Below are 13592 nucleotides of genomic sequence, written 5' to 3'. Positions count from 1 at the left end.
TTTCAGCCTGACATGCCCTTCTCTCTTTGTCTGTCTTTCCTTCAATTCATTTTAGTCTTTTATCTCTTCCTCTCATTTTCTTGGCAGTGCAATTATTGAGCTAATTGGTAAACTTGAATTTAACTGACCAATTTGTTGCTTAATCTCCTGTAGAATGCTTCCCAAACAAAGTGGTTCATAAAGCAGCTAGAATTGGACAATGGGGTTTCATCTCGGTTTATGTCCAGATGAAAAGTCTGTCCGATTGTTACTTCTGTAAACCTTTAAAGCGTTTCTCCAGGTGACCTGTATTTTTCTAATTACCCACAGTATATCCAACAGTCTCTTTCACTTTGTGCAGATCATCTTTGTTGTTTAATTTGCAACCTACACTGGCTCAAACACCCACCTAAAATTAAGACCGTATAATTCTCTGTTGTTCTTATGTAACGCAGATCTGAACACTTAAGACAAGGTATTAAAAGAGGTTATAGTGGCTTCCTTTGTTGTATGCATCATGTCTAATTATTTCCACCCAATTAAAGTGGATGTGATTTCAAAGCCATCCTATAACTGTCACACTCTTTTATTAAAACATTTTTACAAGAGGCACTTGAGACATTTCTATTACAGCTGATCACTCAAGAGGTTTACATTATATTCTTTTCATATTGCATGATAAGCGTAAAATGAGCAGTATAAATGCGCTGAAGATATTTGTTGACAAAGAAAACGTTAAAAGAAGAAATACTGCAGATTGGGAATTGAGTGGAGCATCATCTGAGTGTTAAACAGAACGCGACGCAAACATTGAAAGATGCTGCAGATACATATTAATCACAATTTATAGTATGTTCCCCCCGTTTAGAGAGGACCAGTGAAGCATGCCACTAAGCCCGATGAGAGAGGCCTCGGGGGGTGATAGCAGTGTTGTGGGGCTTCAGAATGTGTGGCAAGGGGGGATAGATGGATGAAGAGGAGGAGTCTGCTGTCCAGGAAGCCCCGTAGAACCTCCTCCAGATCCTTCTTTCAAGCAGACCTTTTCAGCCCTCTATTCAAAAAGCAGTAATTGCATCATTTTTCAAGCCCCTTGCCTCTGTCTGACAGTGGGGCTGGTCCCATTAATCAAACTAATGGAGAAGTAAGTGATTTCAAAATATAGGCTATGATCATGCACCCTCTCTCCTCTCCCACAACTCCGCCTTCATCAGAGCTTTGGGAACCCCTCTACTCCCACCTTCCCATAGCCTTCTTTTCGCACAGCCTTCCTTGTGCACTTCACCACACACACTGTATGGAAAGGGCTAAGTGATAAAACAAAAAAAAAAATGTTCTAATAGTATTCATTGTTGATGTACCTAAGAGCTTTGTTTTAGGTCCTTTAGCTTGATAATACCAAACTGCGAATATGAAGTTGAAGAAAATGGTCACTCTAAAATCATTGATGCCTATTAACGGGTTTTATGTCTAAGGAATCACATTTCAGACACACTTATTGATCTCGATGAGACGGATTAAATTAAAGTGCCCCTCAGGTGTATTGAAAGCTTGTGCCTGCTATAAAGCAGCAAAGCCATTTCTCAAGCTACAACCAGAGCACGCTGGCAAATTAGATTCCTTCCAAGCAAGGCAAAAACCACAAAACTCTGAGTCTTTGATACAAACACAGTGGTCTTGGGGAATGCAAAAAAAGCCCGAAATGCTTTATTTACAGCACATTTGACAAATTTAATGTCTGTACATGTAAAACTACAGCCTATCCAGACATTGCTCTAATTGCCCCTGCGTGTTTTTTCCTATAATTATTGTACATAAAGCCAAAAGTACTCAATTCCCCGAACACGTATTATGCATGCTCTCCTCAGCCTGTTGTTGTAAACACAATGTTGATTATGCAAACATTACCAAAAGGTATTTCATACAACAAATAACATTGCTCTTAACAAAATTTCTCGACATTGTTCAGAGATGTAGTTGGCATTGCCTCCTCTTCCTCCTCCTCTCCTTTTCTCTTGCAGCCTTCCTGGCTGTCAGTGCTGTTTGAAATTAGCATTATGTCAAAACTTCAACTTTCACACTCCCACTCTCCATAACACCTCTTCTTTCACATGGTGTTCTGAGAAGACATGTCTCATCCTCTGCTGGAATAATTAGAATGAGATTCACGTTTATCTTTGGTCCAGCTAACCTCCAGTTACCTCTCTTGCGCCCTCTTTTCTTATGTCTTTCTTATTTGCCTGCCCACTTATCTTGCTCACTTGTGCCCAATTAGGACGAGTTGGTACATAGAGGCACGAAGAAGTCCGTGATAGTGCAAGAAGAGGGAAACAGCATCAATACAGATCTATCAGTCACAATGCAGTGATTCATAACAAATATGAAGTTTTTTTTTTTTTAGGAGAAAACAAAGCATTACCACCATGTGCATGATGTATTTGTGTGTTTTGGCCTCTGCTCCTGTATCTTCATCTCTTCTTTTTTAGTGTCAGTTTGTGTTCTCAGGCGTCTCACCTCAAAATATTCCAGTTTACTCTCCTGAAGTTCAGTGAGAGTGAGGGCTCGAAATGTCAATTTGTAAGAAAGAATTTCATAAGCTTAAATGTTTCAATGCACCTTCTATGGACATGGCTTTTTTTCCTTCTTTTTATTTACTTAAAATGGGTTCGAGCATGAATGGTCCTTTACAGGAGCTTGCCTCCGCTCACTCACATCTACCGTGCCACAGAAAGCTGCCCAGCACACCTGCAGTCTCATACCACCAGCCACTGAGCGCTATTGTAAATGCCTCAATTACCACAAGAATGGTTAATGAAGGAGGATAGAGTGTTAAAATCCAGAGCACATTAGCACATCGGACAGCTACACCTGTTATTTTTTATATTTGTTTTTACACAGCAGTAGCCAGTGGCACCAGTGACACACCCCCTGTCTTATTTTTAAGTGTTGATGTTCGAGAAAAGCAGCAATTAAAAAAAAATATGTGTCCCTCACTTTGCACACCCCGTCCTCTTTTATTTTCTCTTGGCAGGCGATAGCACGTCTTCTGCTGTGGTCTTGTTAGCCACAGTGGACGAGGAGAGGAAGAATAACAGGGACTCTGTTAATGTGCTACAGGTTACAAATGATAAAGTTCAAGTTATGTACAAACATATCACCATAAACATTACAGTTGTTAAATCTATATAAAACCATATACTGTATACTTATATAATACATGTACATTATGTACTTATGTCTACATTACTGCATGCAAACACACACTGTACATACATACTGCACAATCTCTCCATTATTGAAGACAAACAATGAGACAAAGATATCTACATCTACGTTGCTTTCATCTCTCAGACTACAGCACATACTTTGTGTTTAGAAAACTCCTCTCTGATGATGAATGTATGTATTTTGATGCTGTATTTTGTTTTGTCTTTAGCAATGCAAACTGCATTTAAATCTGGTTAAATCCTAAAATGAACTTAAAATACAATTTATAAAAAAACTGTGTCCACCTACTGCATCATTTTGAAAATGAAAGAAAAGTGTAACCAGTATAATGATAGCATGAAAACATGTTGGAATTAGCAAGCTAACATAAGAAAGCTAACCAGCCAGCCTCTACATGAGTAAATTAAAGAACGTAATGCTCACACGCTCAAGTCACAGCAGGAAAGCACGTTGCTATCGCTAGATAATCATAGTAGAGATAGTAGATAGTCATTAACACTGATTCACCAGATGTTGTGATGTGCTGAGCTTAACTTCCAGTCCACAGAAAGGAGAGAACAGTCCTGTGCTGTGATTGTCGTGCACTGGTTACGGAGAAAGTAAAAGCCATAGAGGATGGGATCCTGATTAGAGAGCGTTGACATTCTTTATTTCACGACAGAGATTAGCCCCAAACGGTCGACTCGATCTCAGAATTGGCCTTTTTCAGATTGGAGCTGATTCATAACAGTATATTGCGTTGATCCATTTTCAACCATGAAATAAAGAGGGTTGTTTTTTTTTTATTTGGTAAGAAATGTCAATGTTAACACCAGAATTGATGTGTTGCATCACAGTGCAGTGATATCATTTAGTTTATAACATTAAAAAAGCATGTTACTCTTAAAAGGTATAAATCAGGCCTTCATAGAGGCAGTGCATGAGAATGTGGTATATGACAACCTTTTAGCACCAACAGAAGCTAGTCAGAGAAAACAGAAATGTTAATAATGCCATGCTACACACTACTTTGTATATCCTAAATATTTGCACACCAGCTGGAACCTTGAAAACCTGTGTTTTTAGATGCATTTCATATATATATTTGTATTTCTTCTGAAGATATTGCAGTACTTCTTGCCCACATATGCTCCGCTTCCCTGAGGCTGGTCACTGCAATTAAGTAGATCACCAAGCATAACAAAAAGTTTGAATTCAAAGGAGAAAACTTGTGAACAACTAATACGTGGTGTGCTGTAGGATCTCATCTGACACTGGTACTTCTCATCCCGACTAAGCTGTCCTATCTTAGTACCACCTTCACATTTCTTACCTCGCCATTGTTTTCACTCCTGACAGCCGCCCGTGGGTAGTCACTTTGAGGCAGTTTCATCAGTATGAGAGTGTGATCGTATATACCCTCGAGCAGAGATTACAGAAGTGTGTGTGATCTTCTGCAAACGTGTGTCTCGGTGTTCTTACCTGGTGGGCAGTGCCCCCTTTCAGGCCATATATAAGAAACAAGTCCATGGTTTATGAAGAGCCTGAGGGGCTTCGAGAGCGAAGAGTGTCTTTCAAGGACACTGCATGGGTTTAACACAAGGACACTGCATTGTGGGGAGTTGTCTGTAGTGACAGTCTTCTACAACTTTACTATAATGCTCCGCAAGGACCCTTGTGCAACCGCCTTAGCATGCATTCAAACTGGTCTATATTTGGCTACGGCTGTGTCAGCTTTGAACAAATCAGCTTATTTTGCTTAAGACCCTCCACACAAAAAGAGAAGTTTGAATAAAAGGGTGGTGAGATTTCTTTTTGTGCCCGTTTTGCCAGACGCTACCTGACTACACCATTGACTAAAGGGACAGCTTAATTATTTATTATGTTTTCAAATAAAAATCACTTAGCTCTCACTTAAGATGTGTTTTTCAGGTGTGAACTTCAGTGTGAAAGGAAAACTTCTGTGATCCATTATTCCAAGCTAATGGCCTTGGAATGGTACAAAGTGCATTTATGGGAAACAAGTATTGTATTTCCCTCACCTTAAATCACTTGACTACTGTTAGGTAATGGCGGCATGCATTATTCAGTCGCATTTAAATAGCATTCGTTTGCTTATCTATTGTCTTAGCTGGGATACAGTCTCATGAATTCCAGATTTGAATGTTTATAGGATTTTGCCCGTCAACTTCATTTTGGGTTTTGCAACTTACCGGTCTTGCCCAGGCGTCCTTGTCCCAGCTTATCTGCCAGCTCGTCCCCTGGTGTCTCACTCTTCAGCTTTGATCATTCGTGACTAACAACACCAAAGAGCATCAAAGAGCTGCTCCAGTCCCGTGGACATGTTTTTGAAAAATTAAACACAAATGGATCTTAGGGCGGTGGGGAAAAATCTCAGTCACATTTGCATGTTTCCAAAAATACAATTCTCATCCAGCATACAATTATTGTATAATTATTTTTTGTTATGTGTAATATTTTCCTCTCATTTTACACCGTGTTAAAATATGATTTTTAATATATACGGCTACATATGTGTTGGTGTTATGTATGTGTAAAATAAGCTTGTGTCATACAGTGTGTTGCTTTTTACAGTACATTGACTGTATATCTGCTTGTCCTTGTGTTGTAACTCTAGTCACAGCTGAACAAAAATAACTTTTGATAAGGTAATCAGTCTCTTCTCTGTTAATTATCGTGTTTTATTACATTCATCAACCGTGCAGTAAAAATCCAATTGCAAATATCATCAAAGATCCACAACATAAATTTCCCCCAGGTGCAAGGGTTTAGTTTATGCCCGGTGCTTCCCCAAGGACACCCTGCAAAAACTGCAAAGTAATTCGTATTCTGCCAAGATGTATTGTTCAAGGAGTGTTCTTCGGTGTCTTGTTAAAATGCTAACTAAGTTTGAATTGTCCTACAAAGCCTGCCCACAATGCCACCGACTTACTGAGTTGCTTTTATGTCTTGAAATATGTAATAAGTTTTGTCAGGGCCACCATATGATGCAGCTATATGTGGAGACATAGCTAAACATATCTGATTGTGAGAAAGTTGAATATAATCAATCAATCAATCAATCAACTTGGCCGTATAGGCACTATTAGAGTTTACATTTAAGCCAAGCACATTCCTTTTGTAGTTTGTGTAACTGTAATAACATGATAAGTGATGAGCAAGATCTTTTAAAAGTATACGATGTTATGTTTCTGTCGTGTTAATGACATCTTGGTGTGTTGTTTTCAAAAAGGAGGGATTATTTTGGCTGCTTAATGAATGAGAGAAAAACAGGATATGACTAATAATAAAAATCACACCTAGGCTAATAAAATGTAGGCAAAAACGCTTTGAATACTTAACATATTTCATAGAATTGGTTCATGAAAGCATTTCCATTCAATAGCAGAGGGTTGTGACTTGATCCCGCTCAATTTTATTTATTTAAATACCTTCTCATTACAAGTACTAGTTGATGTGGTGGGTTAAATCCATGCTAAGGCCATGCAACCGTTCCAAAACACTCGCCCTGACACTTCTTACGCCTTACTGAATAGCTGCACTCAGGAGGCTCTTCAGCCTGCTGTGGAATTCATAAAATGTCACACCTAGTTCTAATCCTTTTAGTGACTCTCAGAAATCCCTCTCACAACATTACAACTCACAAAATGTCCAGCAGTCCACAGAGGGAATAGGTCACAGGGACAGTTAGAGAGTAGCCACTACATACTTTCATTGAAGATGCCAACAATACAGATAATAAGGGATAATTTAGTCCATATAATGAGTCTAATGTGCCTGGTGAGTCTCCTAGTGGGGACATTAGTTATTCCACTCATGGCCATAACGTGAGCCTGTGGGAAGGTTACCACATGCAGAGAGAAGCTAGCAGCCTCAGTTCCATGGCAGATGGGAGTCGTGATTTGCTTTTAATGTGACACACGTGTGCCATCTTCTTGGGAGGGCCACCTGGTGTTGAATACTGACAGTGGAAGGTCAGAGGAGATTTGTTCAGGTGTTGGATTATCAACGACTGCAGATCAGTATCCCAGCTGACTGTTCTCTCTATCTTCTGAGCATCAGTTATTAATTGAGCTCTAAATTAGCAACGGTGGCCAGGCTGGTTCAGAGGGACTATTGTGAATCTTTTATGACAGACCTCATTACTCCTTCCTGGCTTCTTTGTGAGATCCTTACGCCGAAAGAACACGCACAGGTGGGACAGCTCCCAAAATCGTTTCATTGCCCACCCTCTTAAAATTATGGGCAAATACAAAGACTCTCTGTGAAAGGTCTCCACTTCAAACGAACACGGGCCTTCGGTTGCCATGCATCCAGAGCTGACCTTAAAACTATGGTGCATTGCCAAGGGGTGGATTGTTGAAATCACTGAGTAAGTCTGTTAGAGAGAGGGGGGGGGGGGGGGGGGGTACAAAAAGCCACTTCTGCATTATGGGAGCATTTCAGTGAGAAGGAAATGTAACAATCAGGGCATGAATGCTATAATATATATGATGGATGGATGGACAGATAGATGTTAGGGGTTTGTATCTTTCCCTCTTATGATTCAATATGTATCTAGATATGACATCTAAAGTCAGATGCCCCAATTGCTAACGCAACAAAATACAGATGAATGTATAGTACACGCCATATAACAGACTGTGATACAAAACCAATTAGATTCAGCTAATTGTTTTGTTTTTTGTAACCTTTTTTAAATGTTAAATATGTGACTAAAATAAATCAGTAATATCCTCAATTGTTAGTTCATATGCTGCATTTTAAATGACCAAGAAAATGAATCTACTGCCACACAAACAATAGTAAACAAATAGTTTTTGACAGTTCAGTTCTCAATACTGCAAATTGAGCATTGTTTACCTCAGTTCCTGGGTCAGTGTCATCCCTCTGCATTTAGTATTTTCAATATTGGCTTTAGGAACCAGGAGGAATTGGGGCTATTTATAATAAGCATTAGTGTGGTCGCTTTTCTCTTGTTGACTGCTAATAGCGATGTTTGAAGAGACAGCAATGTAAAGAAGTCCGGCGGGGTTGTACACGATAGTCGGACATTTATTTTAGTCTGGGAGTGTTGGGGATGTGATTGGAGAGAGGTAGATGAATCTTTACACCCCTTGTAAACATTGATTTAGATCCTGTAGACTGGTAGATTCACACAAGTGTGTAGGTAGATAGATGCACAGATTCAGATAGATACATTGAGTGATTAAGATTGGCAGATTTAAATTAATGATACATTTTTTATGAGCAAATTTTGCATATCTTTGTTGATTTCAGGGTAATCAAAACATCCTTTTTTGTACAATCAAATCATAAGTATCATCCAGTGTGCAGCAAAATGCACTGAGTGAACAAACTGGGAGCTGGTACTACACATGGTGGTACTGCAGACACTCACTGAATTTAGATGATTATCTAAACTGTAAGCTGCAGGGTGGGGATTTGTTTTGCTTGCAAACTCCTTTACACTGTGAGAAAATGAGAAAGTTGTTAATTACACAAACAACGTTGTACACGGGCGCGTGTGTTTATAAGCAAGGCATTTTATCTTGTGTTTTGGTTTTAGTTCATCTCAAGTGCAACATGCCACAGTTAGAATAACACAGCTCCTGTAGTTCATATCAGAAGCAAGCAGCTGATTAGAACTAACAATTACCAGCAATTCCAACCTGAATATTTTTTAGCAAGGTGTGTCTAATAAACTAGAGTATACAATTCAAACTGGCTTTGCTTTATAACATGACTGGTACTAAATGATTTAAATAACCGTATTGAATAATAATTGTATTGAATAAGTCTACACGAGGCACTCTCATCTTTTCACATCCAGAAGATTCATCCTCAGTCGTCTGAACCTTGCCCAAACCTCCCCCCCTCTTTTCACATCCTCCAAACCGCAATTCCTCTCAATCCCTCATCGGCTGTCACGGTTTTAAATTGGAGTTGGCATTGTCTGGCTGCCTATGTGCCATTGCTACTGTATAAGAACATGCCTGGGGTACTTTGCCTCTCTGATTAGAGATCTTACTGTCGCCAGGCTTTGGCTGTATCGACAGTATAGAATATTCCTCAGATGTAACTCCAGGCTCTTGTCTAAGCCTCCTCCTCCAAAATCACGTTGCTCTTCAGAGTTTCACTGTTACATCATCTGCTGAAGTGAATGAAAAGAAAGAAAACACACAAAGCCAAAATTACTCTGCCTGGAAGTCGACAACATTTAAGGTCTCAAATGGATTTTTAGGCTTTGGTGTGATACATTTCAAGCAAAGGGGAAAACGCTTGCTTAGTTCAACTGAAATAGGACTACGTGTGATTAGAAAGTGGCTGATTAGGCAAAATAATGTAGAAATTGTACTAAGACACGAGGGGCTTTTGTATTTAAGAGCTGCGAGTTGTGAGTCCTAACGAGCAACTCCCTGAAGTTCTGTGAACACAGCATGTTTTGTGATGTTTCTGAAATCTCAGCATCCAGGCGCTTTTCAATTAAAATCTCATTTGAAATGAAGGAATCTGAACTGTGGGCCACTCATAAGTAGAGTTGAAACAAAACCAGCCATCAATGTTAACTCTTAATTTATATATTTCCTATATAATTGGTATATTTAAATTCCTCGTTCTCACATTTTGCTTTCTTAGATTGTTGTCGAGAGAAAATGGCAAACTTAACTAACAACGAATGTCATCGCAGTGATTAGTTATAAATTTAGCACAGCATTCGGTCCGTTATAGCAGCTCTCAGACACTTCAGTACGTCAGCACAGTTTTGCATTTGTGACATATATACAGCAGCTCACAAATGTATTTCCAGAGTGTCTTGAATCGTCAAGTGATCAGTTGTCTCAAGTGGTGAGTCTTGTTGTGCCCGGGGCTTCAAGAACACACTGCATCCGAGCTGGTACACACTAGCTAACCCACACTACTGTACTTCACTTTTTGCCATTATGTTATGTGACAGATTTTGTCTGGAACAATGAACGCAGTTTAAGAAGCTGTCGTATCTCTTGAATGTCAAAGTTATTCTTCAATGCAGACAATAGTGCTCGTCACTAGATTTGTTTTTCAGGACCGGCGAGTCATTATAATAATTTGAATTAATGGCTTACTCACACATGAAAGGATGTTGCAGATATTTTCCCATCATACATAATACAGGAACCCTCTAGTGATTTTAACTTAAATGTCTACAGTGTTTTGCTGATAAAAGAATGTTTCAAGTTATGTCTCTTGTCAAAGCCAACGATCCTATTGTGTTGTTCAGGGATGGTTCAAGTGCTAATGCGATTATCCATGTGAAAAGAATCGTCCATGCACTATCTGCAAAAGGATGATATGTTTTACACGGCACATTAAGAGCTGGAACACTTTAACTGAAATAATAAAACTCAAACATAGTCGTTAAATAATGTTTCCATATAATCACATTTACTATAAAGCCTCTAAAATAACACTCTTCAGAGTTTATTTTCATACATGTACCCCCGCACCTTCAGTTCCCTTTCATCTATCTGCTTCTGCTTTTTCCTTCTGTTCACCTTTTGCCTATGAACTGGTCCCTACGGCTCTACGTTCTGCATGTAGCCTTCATTTTTCTCAGAATCTTGCCTTGTTCCACGCCTGCGAACAAATGCCCGCACTAGAGACACACACACACACACACATACACAGGCCCTCTAGTGATATGTTGTGCCTTGAGGTTGTGCTACACAGAAGTGAAATATTTCCTTTCTTCTCTGCCTTTACCACATTTAAAATGCCACTTGCAGCATGATAACTATAACTATCACATTACATAGATACAATTATCAATTACAAACATTGTGTGTGTAATTAATGGTCCGAACCTTAATTGAAGTACAGCACATTCAACGATTTTCATTTTAGACCTGTGTAGTATGCACAGTCGACCATGGTTGGAATAACAATAACACTTTTCCTGTAGTATAAATATACTGCCCTGATTTGTAGACTGATTTGGAAGCTTTTGAAATTCATATGACTTAATTCGGCTGAGTGGTTTCACCAGCAACATGCCCACCATGCAAGTAATGATTTTGTCTCTGTAGATCGATCCTGTTGTCAAATACGAAAGCATCCCTTCAAACAGATTAGAAGCATGTTTTGACTTTCTCTGGTGAGGACTATAAGGTAGTCCACATGACAAAGTCTTGCACTTTTACTCAAAACATCTTCAAGTCCAGCACCTGACTGGTATTTCATAGCACCCATTGATAACATTGGCCTATACGTTTGAATTTTGGGGCAAATTTACTGAAGCATGTAGCTACAGTGTTTCATTTTAAGCACGAGAGACGTGGCGTTTCAACCTTGGAGGTAAATATTGCGCTTGCATTGGTATGGTTCTCTTGCAGTTTGATGAGCTCAATCTGGGAATGAGAGGAGCATTAAAATCGAATCACGACTCTGCCAAGGTTAGAAGATCGATTGGCAGCTTTTGGTGCTGTGCTCTGCACCAGGCAGCTATTATTTATCAGCGTGGTGTTGTTGAGTAAAAATGCGGCATGCTTCCACCCCGTTATATGTCGAGACGTATCGGTCCTCTTTGCTCAGGGATTCATTGAGACACTAATGATAGCAATCTGCAGGAGAGGGCATGCATTAAGACATTAAGACATTACAGATGTCAAATGTGTGCAGTTTTGAGACAGGTCCTTCATAACTTCATAATGAGATGGACGGTTTATTGTTATTCCACGGTGGGTTTATATGCATTTCAGTGACTAGATTACAGTCTAATAGCTGCTGTAACCTAATTTCTAAATGTCACATATAAGAGAAACAGTTTCTGCAATTGAGGTGAAGAAACCTGATTTGCTCCTGGAAAAAGGCGTGTATTTGCTGCGTGTAACTGGGTTTACACATTGGCCTGACCAAAAACCCCAGATAGGGAAAGTATCACCGTGGCAGCAGAGCGATGGCATGAAGGGAGAGAGTATTACGCGAGGTGCGTGCTTGTATTCAAATACTTCCATTCAATGTCCGACTGTAACCGAAACTCTCACAAGGTAGCATGTACCAAGTAGAAACATAATTTCTGCACATCGTCACCTCCCTCCAAGGTGAATAAAGAAGGGAAAAGGTGTGAAGACGCCAAAAGTGTACTGAGAATGCACAGCTTTTCTTTACAGTGTGACTGATCTAATTCAAGAGTCTCTAACCTTTAGGCCACCACTGCCAATTCGTATTTCTTCAGAGTTGACAGGTTACTGATTTATATCCAACACTGCCACCAGTTTCTGCAGGCTCCACATTTTATATTTCAATTTCTAAATCTTAGCGATAGGAAAGGTAATGAAGTAAGCAAAGGTCTTAATATGTGCGTCTGGCTTCATCCTCACATCCAATGTAAAAATGTGCAGCTTGTATATGCTCCACATAGTTTAATCTATCATGGCTGGTGTGTCCAATATGCTCCAGGCAGTGTGATTTTTGATGCATTCCATGATGTTTTCTCCTCCCTTGACCCGTCTGGCCCACACCCTCTCTGTGATCCGGGAAGTCTTACAAATTAGCTCCAGTGAGACCTGAGGGGGTTGTGACAATAACTATTGTAAGATCTCAATGAATTGCACTCAAGGTTCCTAAAATGTCCTTCTCTCTTTGTCTGTCCTCTCTCTCTGTCTCATTTTATTCATCACTGCAGGCTGTGGAAACCAACCTGGCGTCCAAGGACAGCCACTGGGTCTATGCCAATGAGGTGAGGCCAAACACAAACACACTTGTATGTACCTGAGTGAATTTGGACCTTAGTGACAGTTTGCTTCTGTCAACACAGTCTCATATGCTGCCAAGTCACGCACAAACATATTCAAACTTACAACACTCTGTACACTTTCATATTCGTTTAGATTAGCGTCACATCTTTTGTTTTTTATCTTTTCTGCGTGAGAGGCTGGCCCTTTATTTGATATTGTATAATTACCCTCCCTTTACCTGTTAGTGCGTCTTTCCCCCCTGTGTACCAGTGCGCTGTGCGTCTGACATTGACCTAAATGGTCTTCTAAAGTGGCTGTAACAGCACAAACTTCAGGTACACTTTGTGAATACAGAACAGGGGACTCTGTCTTCAGCTTTAGTGCCCCCAGCGCTGCATTTCCATTGATTCGAAGTGATTTGGAGATAAGTGTGGAGTCATAGGATTGGCCCGATACTAAAAGCAGTGTATAAAAGACATCAGATAAAAGTTGATATACATGGAATATTAGCATTGGAGCTGTCTGCCTAACACACACACACACACACACACACACACACACACACACACCTACACGCATCAATGTCCATGTGTTTAAATTAAATGTCACCACCTCACAAATATCTGACCCTTAACATTCAAAACATGACACATATTGATCCATAATCCATGT

At 39.7% G+C, this 13592-nt stretch overlaps 1 protein-coding gene across 4 annotated transcripts in view; it reads left to right on the top strand.

Annotated features, from left to right (window-relative positions):
* The window catches only part of LOC142931756 (glutamate receptor ionotropic, delta-1-like), a 185746-nt gene that overhangs the window by 135225 nt on the left and 36929 nt on the right, over positions 1-13592 (top strand). For all 4 annotated transcript variants that reach the window (XM_076075836.1, XM_076075835.1, XM_076075833.1 and 1 more), the window contains one exon: positions 12869-12922. In XM_076075836.1, coding sequence (XP_075931951.1) covers positions 12869-12922 — 54 coding nt within the window. The remainder of the gene's footprint in view (positions 1-12868; positions 12923-13592) is intronic.

This window comes from Anarhichas minor, unplaced genomic scaffold, assembly GCF_050575085.1.
Source record: "Anarhichas minor isolate MPS153535 unplaced genomic scaffold, ASM5057508v1 ptg000054l, whole genome shotgun sequence".
NCBI classification, from domain to species: Eukaryota; Metazoa; Chordata; class Actinopteri; order Perciformes; family Anarhichadidae; genus Anarhichas; species Anarhichas minor.
The sequence above is the reverse complement of the archived record's forward strand: the minus strand, read 5'-3'. Positions and strand labels throughout refer to the sequence as shown.